This window comes from Sciurus carolinensis, chromosome 5 (assembly GCF_902686445.1).
Source record: "Sciurus carolinensis chromosome 5, mSciCar1.2, whole genome shotgun sequence".
Lineage (NCBI taxonomy): Eukaryota > Metazoa > Chordata > Mammalia > Rodentia > Sciuridae > Sciurus > Sciurus carolinensis.
Window position 1 is genome coordinate 90,732,862 of NC_062217.1, and position 13,448 is coordinate 90,746,309.

The window sequence follows — 13,448 nt, forward strand, 5'->3', positions numbered from 1 at the left end:
TAATGTATTATATTTGCTGTATCTGTATTTGCATTATTATAATACTTTGAATTGAAAGAGAATTTTGGGGGAAGAAAAAAGCAATTTGATAAGGTATATACCATAAGACCACTTTGATTTGAGAAAAGGGAAGGAGGGGAAGGTAGTCTGAATGAAAATCTGAATTACAGATTGTTTTAGAGAAATATATACTTACAGATAGAATGTTTTAATTGACATATAAATTATATTCATGAGACAAGATGAATAAGAAATTATATTCAGATAGGACTATACTACATTATTTATCACACATGATCTTTTGCCATTAGGTTAATTGCTAGGTTCAGAAATTAGAAGGTGAAAGGCATGCATAAATTTTTTATCCTTTGATTTTTAAAAGGGACATACTATTTGTATAAAAACCCCTGAAAATTCACAGGAAAAAAATTAATATTCATTTTGCTCTGTAAATCATATTATGAAATGTTGGCAAATTCCAAATTTCTAGGTGCTACATGAATTAAATTTTACAATAACTTAACTAATTATTCTTACAAGTTTTAAGTTGGGATAGTTAGCTGTTTTTAAAGATCTGTAAAATGTTCTCTGCAAAAATAATTCAGGCCATTGTCTCCTTTTTGTACACAGTTATTTATTATTAAGACCAGTGAATTATGGTATTTAAAATAAGAGAGGGGCTGGGGATATGGCTCAGTTGGTAGAGTGTTTGCCTTGCAAGCACAAGGCCCTGGGTTCAATCCCCAGCACCACAAAAAGAAAAAAGAGAGAGAGAGAACTTATTTGTAATGGTAAGTTGCAGCTTGTTTTTTGAGAAAATCAAATTATTTTACTTTTACTCCTATTTTTTAAAACTATCTTTTAATTTAAAGATAGAAAAGATAGAAAGTAAGCAGTGGAAACGTAACTGTTTTGACCTTAAATGATACCAATAAAGTATTTTATTACCAAAAGTTAAATGAAAATTTATTTCTATCATAAAATGTCATAAATACAGGAAAGTACATAATCAATTGTGTATAAAGAATAATGAAGCAAACACCAGTATACTGCCACCTGGTTGAAGATACAAGATATCACCAATGACCTAGAGTTACCCTCCATAATAGTCACCATCTGATTTTTGTGATAATTTTCCACTTGGTTTTTTTTGTCATAGGTCTCCCAGCAGTGTATGTATCTCTATCCAGAATTCTGTTTAATTTATCTATTTTTAACTTTTTATATATTATTTCATAGTATGTTCTTTTCGCATAATATTTTTGAGGGTCACCCATATTAACCTCAAAACTGGTTCATTTTTAGTACTGAATAATATTTCATTATGTCAATACACTACAGTATTAATTTTATTGATAAATATCTGAGTTTTTTGCAACTTTTTGTTGTTATTCTATTGTTGGTAGTTATTTGGGTTGTATATATATTTTTTGTGGCTTGTTTAACTTACTTTCCAATGTGGACCACCTCTGGCACTGGGTAAATTTACTGCACATCCTTGGCAATTCTTGCCAATCTAGTGAGCTTTAGGCATGAATTGTAGTTATAATTTGCATTTCCAGTGTTTTTGCCCATTTTTACCAGTTCATAGAAATTCTTCACATATTCTAGATACCAGTTTTTCTTGGTTAAATATTTGCAGATCTCTTCTCCCAGGATATGGTTTGTCTTTTCCCATTCTTGATCATACTCTTTGATGAGTAAAAATTAACTTCAATGCAACTAATCTTTTTCCTTTATAATTTCTTTTTTAACAAACTTTATTTTTTATAGCAGTTTTAAGTTCACAGCAAAATTAAACAAAGTACAGAATTCTTCCATATTTAATAGTCCCACTTTATCTACAGTTTTACTCTGTAGTTTGAATTACCTGTGGTCAGATGATCCAAAAATATTAAATCAGAAATTTCAGAAATAAGCAATTCAGAAGTTTTAAATTATACCTTATTCTGAGTAGCGTGATTAAATCTCATGCCATCCTCTTCCATCCTGCCTGGGACATGAATCATCCCTTTGTCCAGCATATCCACACTATATAGTAGCTCTCCCAGTTATCAGATCCACTGTCTGGTACCCCAGTGCTTATGTTGAACTTAGAAGGTCGGTAGTAGCCTAACACTGTGTCACAGCACCTATGTCATTCACCTCATTTTATCTCATCACATAGCATTGTATCATTTCACATCTTAAGAAAGATGAATATAGTACAAAAAGATATTCTGAGACAGGGACTGGTGTGGTTTGGATATGAGTTGTACCTGAAAAGTTTCTATGTTAATGCAGGAATATTTAGAGGTAAAATTATTAGATCATGAGAGCTGTAAATAATCAGGCCATCCTAGTTTGAATGGACTTGATAGTAACTATACACAGGTAGGGCATGCCTGGAGGGGTGGGTCACTGGGGAAGGGCCTTAAGAAGGATTTATCTTGCCTAAAATCTCTCCTCTCTGCTTGCTGGTTGCCATAAGTGAAGCAGCACTCTTCCTCCATGCCTTTCCACCATGATATTCTGCCTCACCTTAGTCCCAGAACAATGGAGTTAATCCACCATGGACCAAACCTCTGATATTTTGTGAGCCAAAACAAACTTTTCCTCCTCTAAGTTGTTGTTGTCAGGCATTTTAGTCACAGCAATGAAAAACCTAATAGAAATTAGTATGGAGAAATGGGATTGTTGCTGTGACTAACCTGACCATTTAGTTCAGAAGGCTTTTAAAGCAGGTGGAATTTGGAAAAGTTTAGATATGCAGTCTGGAAGTAGCTTTAGACTATTGTAAGGAGAGCTTTATGGGAGATTCTTGGAAAACTTGGAATGGCCAGAATGCCAGTAGGAATGCAAACTGGGTTAATGAGATTTCAGAAAGAAATGAGGATTATATAGGGAATTGGACTAGGGGCCATTTGTGTCACATTCTGTCAAAGAACTTGTTTACTGTTTGCCCATGTCCTGAGACTTTGAAGCTACTTTTAAAAGTGATGAACTAATTAATCTAGCAGAGGAAATTTCAAGCCAGCAGTGTTTGGTCAGCGGCATGGATATTGCTAGTAGATTTTACCCAGGTTTACTCCGAGAATTGGGAGCAGAAAATAGAAATAAAAGATTTAAAAACTTGCAATTTGACCAAAAAAGTGATTGTAAAACTGGAGCCAAGAGAGGTGTGCTTGTTGAAGAGATTAGAACCCCTAAAGAAATACTAAGTATTTTGCACAGCAACAGAAGGTAAGCTTGAGGACATCTCAGAATTTTGCAAGACCACACCTATTGCAGGCTCAAAGGTGTAAAAAGAAAAATTCCTTTGAGAAGAGATCATGAGGGCCTAGGAAGTTATTTCACTGTACTTAACCATCCAGACACTCTGAGGCTACTATAGCTGTAATCCCAGGGAGCTCAGCTACTACATGAACTGGCAGCCGACCTTAGCATCATCCACTTGGTGCTGTTTCTGCAAGAATTCAGGATGTTTCAGTTAGGGGGTCAGGAAAGCTCCTGCTGAGATTTCAAAGGAAGACCTGGGAGGCCAGGCAAAGTTTAGCAGGATTAGGATCCCTATGAACTGCTCTGAAAGGACACAGCATGATGCTGTGAAGGTGAAACCAGAGCTGAAATGGAGACCCTAAGAATTTAGAGATGCCAGTAATGTGGGCTGTCTGCCAAGAAAAGTTGCTGGCTATAGAGAGAGCCAGCCTAAAATAAAGCCCATGTGCACTGCAACCAGGAAGGTGAAAGGGTAGGGCTGCCTAAGCTCTTTGGAAAGAACATCTCACAGCTGTGTGTCCTAAATACTGTACAAGGAGTTACAGAACCTGTTTGCCAACTTGGTTTTGGTCTTGCTTTGGCCCCATCTCTTCTTTCTATGCCCCTATTCCTTCCATTTGGAATGGGAATATCTACTGTGCCACTGTAGTTTAGATAACATGTAACTTACTTTTGACTTTTACATAGATTCCCAGCCAAGAGTTTGCTTTGGGTCTCACAGGGGAGACTTTGGTCTTGGGCTTTTGGGCAATGCTGGCACTGTTAAGACTATGGGATTCTTAGAGATAAACTAATTGTATTTTGTGTTGTGAGGTGGACATGAGCTTTTGGAGGCCAGGGGCAGAATACAGTATGATATATGAAGTATCCCCCAAAAGCTTGTGTTAATGCAGGAATATTTGGAGGTGAAAGAATTGAATTGTAAGAGCTGTAGCCTAATTGACCATCCTAGTTTGAATGGGTGCTAACTGTAGGCATGTGGGGCATGGCTAGAGGAAGTTGGTCACTGGGTATGAGCCCTGAAAGGATTCATCTTCCCCGTAGCACTTTGCCTCTACCTTCTTGTTGACATGAATGGAGCAGTTCTCCTCAACTATGCACTTCTGTGGTGATGTTCTCCCTCATCTTGGGCCCAGAACAATGGAGTTGGTCTACCATGGACTGAACTTCTGATACTATGAGCCAAAATAAAACTTTCACTCCTTTGAGTTGTTCTCACCAGGTATTTTAGTCACAGTGATGATAAAGCTGACTAAAACAGGGACCATGTTCATATAACTTTTATTATAATAATTGTTCTTTTTTAATAATTATTGTTACTAATCTCTTACTGTGCCTAATTGATAAATTTTATCATAGGTATAGATGTATAGCATCTTTTCACATGCTTATTTTCCATCTGTTTATCTTTGGTTAGTTGTTGGTTTCTACTTTGTATTATTGACTTATGACCTCATAATAGGGAAGGATTTATTAGAGATATTGTTATATATTATCTTCTGAATGCGTCATATGTAGCTTTGCTTTTCTTGATCTATAACCAAATACATTTTGAGTATGATCTGATATAAGGATTGTATTTCACTTTTTTCCAACATTACCTTATTATAATACTGGGAAAAAAGTGAAATACTTTTACCCAGTGATTTACAAAACCACTCTGTCATCCACCAAAAGTCCCTGCATATACATCTAGTTCTGGGCTATCTTCTGTGTCATCGGACTTCCTGTCCATCACTACACCACTACCACATGGTCTAAATCACTAACTTTTTATACAAGTCAACATTTGGGAGAGCTGTCCACTCATCTTGTTCTTAAAAGAAGTCACAGATATTTATAGACTTTGTACCTTCATATAAATGTTGGAATAAGCTTCAAAAAAAGTTTATGAATTTAACTGTAATCTCATTCAGTCTATAAGATCACATTGAGAAGAACTATCATTACAATGTGGAATCTTCCAGACCCTAAACATGACATATCTCTTTATTGTCTGTATATGTCTTCATTTTCTTCTAGTTAAGTTTATAATTTTCACACAGTGAACTTACAAGTATTATTTTTCCCCCAGGATACTTTGCATTTTCTATGCCATTACATCCATTGTTTTTGTTTTGTTTTTCTTGTTGTCTGCTTAGAAATCTAAATCTGATATTTAGAAACCATTGATTTTTGTTTTGTGTTCAGAAACATTTCCAAAATCTCTTAATTCTGTTAATATATTTCTAGTTTCTTTTGTATTTTTCCTGTTATACAACCATGTCATATATCTTTAAAAGTGGGAATTTTGAGCTTGTTTGTTTTGGTTTGCTTTTTGTTTCCAATTTTTAGACCTTTGATTTGTTCATTTTCCTGTGCTCATTAGGATTTGTTCAGTCATGATGGAAGTGGTAATAGTGGACTCCCTGCTTGTGTTACTGATTTCAAGGGTAACACTTTCAGTGTTTCATCTGTAAATAAGAGATTTACTTAGAGGGTGTTTGTTTTTGTTTTGTTTTGTATATACCCTTTATCTGGTTAGGAAGGTCTCTTATAGCATTATATGGTGAGCTTTTAGCATCTATGAGCATTTATCAAATACTTTTACCACATCAGATGATCATACAGCTTCTTTTCCTACTGTTAGTTAAGTCGATGAATTAAATTAATAGGTTTTCTGACATGCCCTTGCATTCCTGGGGCAAGCTCTTATTGGTCATGATGTTGTAGCCTTTTTTTATGTTGCAGATTTGATTTCATAAATATATACACATATGTATATTCAATTACATCTCTCTATTCATGTGGGTGTGTTTATAATATTTTTTCAGATGTTTTCATCTGTTCATGAGGAAGATGGCATGTAACTTTCCTTTCTCATTCTTGTTGGACTTTTCTGTTCAGGTATCCTAGCTCATAAAATAAATTACAAGTGTTCCCTCTTATTGTTTCTAGAAAAGTTTTTTAAACCGGAATTATTTCTTTCTTGAATATGAGATATAGCTGCCTGAAAACCATCTGGGCATGAACTTTTCTTTAGAGGAAGATTTGCGATCACTGGTTTGATTTATGTTATAGTTATATAACTATTCAGATTTTCTGTTTTTTCTAGAGTCAGTTTTGATTACTTAGAGTAAATTACAATTTTCTAGAAATTTTTACTGATAAATTTGAAAGTTTAGATGAATCAGAGTTGTTTACAGTGTCCTCTTATTTATGTGTGATATACACAGGATTTATAGCAATGTTCTCTTTTACATTTATGATATTATTTGTGCTGCTTTTTATTTTTCTATTTACTTATTTTTATTTAGATGGATTCTTGCTATTTTGCCCAGGCTGGCCCCAAATTCCCAGGCTCAGCAATTCTCCTACTTCAGTCTCTGGCCTTAGCCTGCCATGGTAGCTGGGACTACAGGCATGTGCCACCATGCCCAGATCCTTCTGTTTTTTCTTGATCGACCTTGCCAGGGATTGGCAAATGATTTTCAGTCCTTTTAAATAAATGACCTTTATCAACCATACATGAGACATCCAGTGGCTTCACATCCTCACCAGCACCATATTTACAGTAGTTTTAATTTAGACTCTTTAATTTTAATTTTTGGTAAGTATATACAGTTATCTCATTTTGGTTTTAATTTAGTTTATCATCAGGGAAATGCTGAGTATCTTATATCATGCTCAATGACTTTTAGCCATTTAGCTCCCTTCTTTTGTGAAATGTGTTAAATAAAAAGCCTTTTGCCTTTTTTAAAAATTGACTTTTAAAAAAATTGATCCATGGGAGGGAGTTACCTCAATATTCTGGATTTGAGTCCTTTGTCAGATTTATACATTATAAATATCTTGTCCCAGGTATGGGCCTATTTTTCACTCTCTTAAGGGTATCTGTTAATAAAAGTTCTTAATTACAAAAAAGTCCAGTTCATCAGTTTTATATCTTTTATAGCTAATGATTTTGGTGTTAAGAAACCTTTGTCTATTCCAAAATATAGAAAAAAGTTTCATGTTTTCTTTAAAATTATATGATCTTTCAAATTTAGATCTGTGATAAGTCTGGAAATCATTTTTGTAGGAGCCAAGAGTCATTCTTTAGTTTGTTTTGTTGTTGTTGTCATCGTCGTTTGGTTTTTTGTGTGTTTCTTTGTTTTTTGTTTTGGGGGAGTCTGCTGATAGTCAACTCCATTTTAGTTTGTCTGTAAATATCTTCATTTTCTCTCATTTAAACTATATTTTTGAAGGACAGAGAATTCTAGATTGGCAATTTTCTTTTCAGCCACACGGATGTTATTCCACAGCCGCCTCTATTTAATTTTTTCTGCTGTGAACTATTAACTTGACAGTTGGCCCTTCTTTGAAAGTAATCAGCCTTCTTTTCTCTGACTAACTGTAAGTCTCCTCTTAATCTTTGTTGTATATCACTCTGATATATCTGTATGTGGGTTTGTTTGTTTGTTTCTGATCCTGCAAAACTTTATAAAGCTCACTGGGTTGTGATTATAAATTATCAGTGGTGAATTTCCGTAACTCCATTCAGTGTTGAGGTTCAGAACAGACACTTTTTCTTAACCCTCTTGGTTGGGCTTTGGGTAGAGCATTTTATTTCAAGTTCACTGTTACACTGAGGGGTGGTTCTCTGGGATGCCAGCTTTAGCAGATAGGGTTTCCTCTTTGATCCCTCTTTGTTGGATCTAATGACACGTTAACTAACTCAGGCTGACTCCTTACTTCCTGGTGAGTGAGCAGGATCAAGGCCTCAAAGGCGGTTTCAATAGTTAATGACGATAAACCGGACCACCTTCAGGGATTGGTTAACAACAGTTCGCAAACATGATCAGCTTGTGCCTGCCATATAGTCCAATGGGACTCTTGCCTGCATGAACACCCCTGCCTTGCTGACCTTTAAGCTGATTGGTTCCCGCCTAGCCCCCACCCTACATAAAAGCTGTGTGACTCCCTCAATAAACGAGTTCCTGCTGTGACGGGTCTCCCTGACGCGTCTGATTGTCCTCTGCCAGGAGGGCTGGGAGCGGGCGGTCAGTCGGCCCTACCTATCCCAGTCTGACCTTGTTGGGGAGTGTCCCCTTCCCTTGTTCCTGATCAAGAAGAGCAATGGGGCTTAAGACCCCGACACCTCGTCTTCAGCAGGCTCAGGATCACCTTCTGCATCCCCCTGTGGTTTTAAAAAAATGGAAGCTTATGGGACAAAAAATGGATTCCACTCTTCCCTGACTTCTCTGGGTTCCTGCCTTAACTTAGATTTGTGCATTTTATACAACTTTAGGGTTTGTCTTCAGCAGGCAGTTATTCAGTCTTTCATGGTGCCAGAAATGGACAGGTGCATAATTTGCTTTCTTATATCCTTTATAAAACTGTTTACTCAACACTGTTGCTGAAGATCCATCTTAAGTGTCCGGGTTATGTTGGGGTAGATACTTGGAGCATTTTGGCAGTCCCTTACCCTCCTCACAGTGTTGTAGGACTTCTTTTGAGGAATAAAGATAGAAATTGTGTTAACATGATCTAAACTGGTCCTTATGTGGCTAAAGACTTTCTTTAGAAAGTAGTTTTAAATACCAAATTTGCAGAGATCTTTGTTCCTCATGTAAATTTGTATACTGGTTGAATTTAACAACTGAGTAGTGGCTCTGGTGATGATAATGTATTTTGACATTGATAGGACTTCAGCTGTTCCTGAGAGAGGGGTGCTGATCATAAGCCTTGCCTCTTGTTTCCCAAGAGTTGCTGCTCTCTGCAGAAGTGGGTGCCACTCATGCCCTGTGCCATCAATTGTTCCAAACCCTGAGAGAGGTGATCCTAATTTCCCCACCCCACCTTTTTTCCCCAACAGAGTGCTAGAGATTAAACCCAGGACCTTGAAGCTACTAGGGTGATCCCCATTTTAATCCTGAGAAAATGGAGGTTTAAAGAGCTAGATAACTTGTTTAAGCATCTAGGAGCTAAAGACCAACATTTAAATCCAGTAGTTTGAACTCCACTCCTCACTCTGACCATTACCTTTTTTGGCCTCCTTAAGGAACATGGTATACAGGTGTAGGTGCAGGAGATATGTATGTCACAAGTAATCTGTCACAGAGGTCTTGAACAGGATCTTAGCAGATCCTTGGCTCCTCTTCCAGCCACATCTGGAGCTCTAACATAGACCTATTTGTAAAACTTTGAGGTGAGAGGTAAAATTTGGATATCACAGGTGTTGTAGGGAACCATGTACTTACTGCTCACTGGACATAGCTACAGAGGAACTGGCCCCTTCACAGAAGAACCAGTACTAATACATGAGATGGACACCGTCAGCCTACATACAGTGTGGTGAGAAAATGGGGCAGCCCCAAGGAGCCTAGTCACCACTCCCAGGGAACACACCAGGAGGCTCACACAGACTGAACTGCAGTCTTCTAGCTTTGCAAGAATGGGAGCAGGGTACAGGAGTATGATGTGTTGGCCTGATGTATGAAGATTCCATGTGTGAGTAGAGGGTGCCTGGGAGAGATGGTCTGTAAGGGCACGCAGGAGCCCGCCCACAGCCCTTCACCTGCACAGAGCTTCTCCAACATGGTTTGCAGCCAGGCTCTGCTAGGCTTTCCCTGGATTTCCAATTCAGCAGATTTAGAGTAGGGCCTGAGAGTGCACACTTTGTTTCCCAGGACATTGCTGTTACTGCTGGCCTGGCACCCACACTTAAGAGCCACCACCCTGGAGAAACCACCTGTGGGAAAGGATGGTGTCATTGCTGACCACACAAGCTTGTGTCCAATGCACAGACATAATTATGTGCTGCCCCTTGTTTGGTTGAGGCAGGTGAAACCCAAAAATAACTTTACCAGGAAACTAAGAATGCCATTGGACTTAAAGATCTAAAACATATATTGTCATTTGCCCAAAGCTCGAGTATCTTCACATTACCCTGTATGCTCTACCATACCTGAGCACCTATTAGTGCTGTGTACTAGGTGCTGGGGGCACAGCAGCAAACAGGCCTCACACCCAGCCTTGGTTTGATGCAGTGGCTACCAGCTATTTAAACTTAATTAGACATTCAGTTCCTTGAACACACTGGCCACATTTCAACTCTCAATACCCACATGTGGTTAGTGGCCATTTTATTGGTGCAGTTACATTGTCACTTCAAAAAGCTTTCTCTTGTGCTGTGTTGGTCGTGTGGGAATGTTGGATACTGAACAAATTAGAAATGAGTGGAGTCTGCTGTGAAGGCACAGGGTTAGGCAGAGCAAGGACCACATCTACCTTGCGTCTTGTCAACAGCAGAGAATGGGCAGGCTGGAAGGGAAGGGGTCCCTATTTCCCATTTTTGGTGCCTCAATTCCTTTAGTTTCCCAAGTTTCATGTGCCCCTCAGCAAACTCTGCTTGAATGTTCTTGAATGCAACTCATTACAAGGACAAGCCTCATCTAGACCTGTGTCCAGCATATGCCTCGGTAGGAAGATGTTAAGTGCCGCCCAGCCCTCCCTGAGCCCACAAGACCTACAATGCCCACATTTGCAAGGGTTCTGACTGTGAAGGCTCCTGGAGTGAAGGAACCGTTGCGATCTTTTTTCACTAGGTGTCCTCAACTCACCTGACCATGCACTAAAGCAGCTAGTGTTATCCTTTGGGGCCAGCTTTGAGGAAGGCAGGACTAGAATACCATGCTGCCTGTTCTAATCTTGTGCTGCACATTGGAAAAACCCTTTGTCAGAATATGTTGCCCAACTGCAGATGAAAGCTCCCTGCCAGGTCACCCTTTGGACTCTTGGTGTGTCCTCCTCCTCTTTCTCCCTAGCCTGGGCTGCTGGCATCATGCATGCCACACTACATGGCACATACAAGAGTGGGGAGCAACATGTTCTTTTATTGATGCAAGTACATCCAGTCACACCAAAACTGACATCCTGTGCTATGGTACAGCTTTATACTCAGAGATCAGCTCCAAATACCAAAACATCAAATTGAGGGTATGAATCAAATTGGGAAAATAAAATAGCAAACATAGACACTGTTTCAAGTAGAACTGGTGACCTGTGAAGCACACACTGACATGAAGGCTCTTTAACACACATACAGAAAATGTTCTAACATCGTATTCCAAATATATATTCTCAAGTTTCAGCCTTTCTTTATCTCAAAGACATAAACAAAGCAATATGTACTATCAGTATACAATCTGGACTAGCTAGAATGTCTGAAAAGTGCAAACACACTGTGACAATACAGTGTAACTATTCATCTCCACCCAGGCTGAGGGCAGCAGCCACCTTGCCTCGTCATAAGGCCTGGCCCACTCATCTCCAGGCTTTCCCTCTGAGCTCTGGGAATTGGGACCTTAACTGGTCCCTGCCTTGGCTTCCTGACTCGTGGCTCCTGCCAAAGCCAGGCAAGTGGAGAGGGACAAGGGTGAGAAGCTCCTGCAAGGGAGACAGTCAGTGTGGATGGACCGCTTCTGGCTTTCTGAGGGAGTGAGCTGTCCAGTCCCACGGTCAGTAAGGCCCAGGGTCATGCCAGGAAGTCAGACATGAAAAATGGAGTGTTCTCTTCTGGTTTGGGTATAAAAAAATACTTCCTGGTATTGGGCAGTTCCATCTGAAAGGTCTCCAGCGGTTTCAGCCTAGCTAATTTTCTAATCTTCAGATTCCAGTGAGGGTGCCTCCCACCAGAGGGAGGAGGAGGGTCAGTCCCCTCGCACACTGACTTTGCTTCTTTCTCTTCTTTTTGTGCGTGGGTTTCAAGAACAGCTTCAGATGTCACCATCCCGAGTCTATGTGGTGTTCTCTTCATTACAGCTCAGTGTCTTTCAATTACAACCACAAAAACTGCAATGCTATGGCTCCCTCCCCCTTATTACTTTAGATTTTCTCCTGTCTAAAACACAATTGAAGAACAATTTGCCAGACATATTCTCACAGAAAATATGCCGCCAGGTGTCCCCCTGCCCCTCCCCTGACCCCATAAATCCCTGATAAAGGAAAATGAAAATGTAAACTTTGGAGAAACCGCACTCAAAGGTTCGTTTCCAGAAGCATATTAGAGACCTCCTGGGCGCCCCAGCCCTTCCCCCTGGAACCTCACGGCCTAAGCTGTTGAAGGTGGGCCCCTTACGGCCCAGGGCAGAGCTCACTGCAGGCTCGAACAATGGAGCAGGAAGACCGGACCCCCAGTACCCTCTAAGGCACTAACCCCGACATCAGAGACACTAGCTGGAAAGGCGTCCGAGCAGGCAGGGCTCACGTTGGTTTTGGTTGGGTTTTTTAAAATATTTTTTCATAAGATGTTAATAATCAAAAGTAGAAAATAAAAATCTACATTTCATTAGAATAAGATGTTATCATGGATGCCATCTCCCATGATACTCTTTCCCCACCCCTCCCCAAATCAGGGCCCTGCCCTGTTATTTAAAATAAACAAAAAACTTTGTAAGTGCCAAAGGTTGATGCATGAAATAATTACCATTTTCTTTTTCATAAAAGTTATATACAAAATGGACCCCAACCAGTGAGGCCTCCTCATCTCAACCCATATCAATCAAGATTTAAACTTGGTTTGTGCATGTGCTTCATCCAGTATGTGCAGGCTGCATCCACACCCTCAGGCTCTGTTAAGGAGAGTGGTCCTAAAGGTGGGCAAGGGACAGGACAATGGTCAGACCCCTGAGCAGGCAAAAAGGGTAGGTCCTTGACTTGTGAGGGGAGGGCCCAAATCCAGACCCAGTCCTCAGCCTCCCACTTCCCCAGGCGCCCTTTCAGAAAGGCAGATTGCCATGTCCACTCCCAGTCCTCTCCCTTCCTTGTGGGCTCCTTGGTCCCTGGTGTTTCCTACCTGAGGGCCTTCCAGCTGTCCTTTTCCATATGGTTCTCAGGACCTTCACTCTCAAAGGAGGCGATGAAGAGAGCTGAGGATGGGAAAGCCCTCAGAACCCACATCTCCTTGGGTGTCTGCCTACCATACCCAATTATCACTTCCAGGGGCAAAGCTAGTCCCAGGAAAAAGAGACTGTAACCCCTGGCTGGAAAATATGCAGGTTTTTACTGAAAGGGATTCCTAGACTTCTTGTCAGGGGACTTGGGCACTTCCTTGTTTTGGTTCTCTTGAGTGGCATCCTGTCTTCCTCCTTCATCTGTCCATCACCCACCCTCATGCACTCTCATGCTGCAAGCTGAGTAGTTCATATGTGATTTTGGGTAATGATCAT

The 13,448-nt window shown here is 39.9% G+C and overlaps 2 protein-coding genes across 10 annotated transcripts in view; one reads left to right on the top strand and one right to left on the bottom strand.

Annotated features, from left to right (window-relative positions):
- Positions 1-13,448, top strand: part of Csgalnact2 (chondroitin sulfate N-acetylgalactosaminyltransferase 2) — a 53,841-nt gene that overhangs the window by 38,469 nt on the left and 1,924 nt on the right. The gene's annotated exons all lie outside the window — the stretch shown is intronic.
- Positions 10,972-13,448, bottom strand: part of Rasgef1a (RasGEF domain family member 1A) — an 80,609-nt gene continuing 78,132 nt past the window's right edge. For 7 of the 9 annotated variants that reach the window (XM_047554019.1, XM_047554012.1, XM_047554017.1 and 4 more), the window contains 2 exons: positions 13,076-13,148; positions 10,974-12,869 (listed from right to left, as the gene is read on the bottom strand). In XM_047554019.1, coding sequence (XP_047409975.1) covers positions 12,845-12,869; positions 13,076-13,148 — 98 coding nt within the window. In that variant the 3' untranslated portion in view covers positions 10,974-12,844. Of the gene's footprint in view, positions 12,870-13,075; positions 13,149-13,448 lie in introns of all 9 variants that reach the window. The other 2 variants (XM_047554020.1, XM_047554013.1) reach the window with 2 other exon arrangements.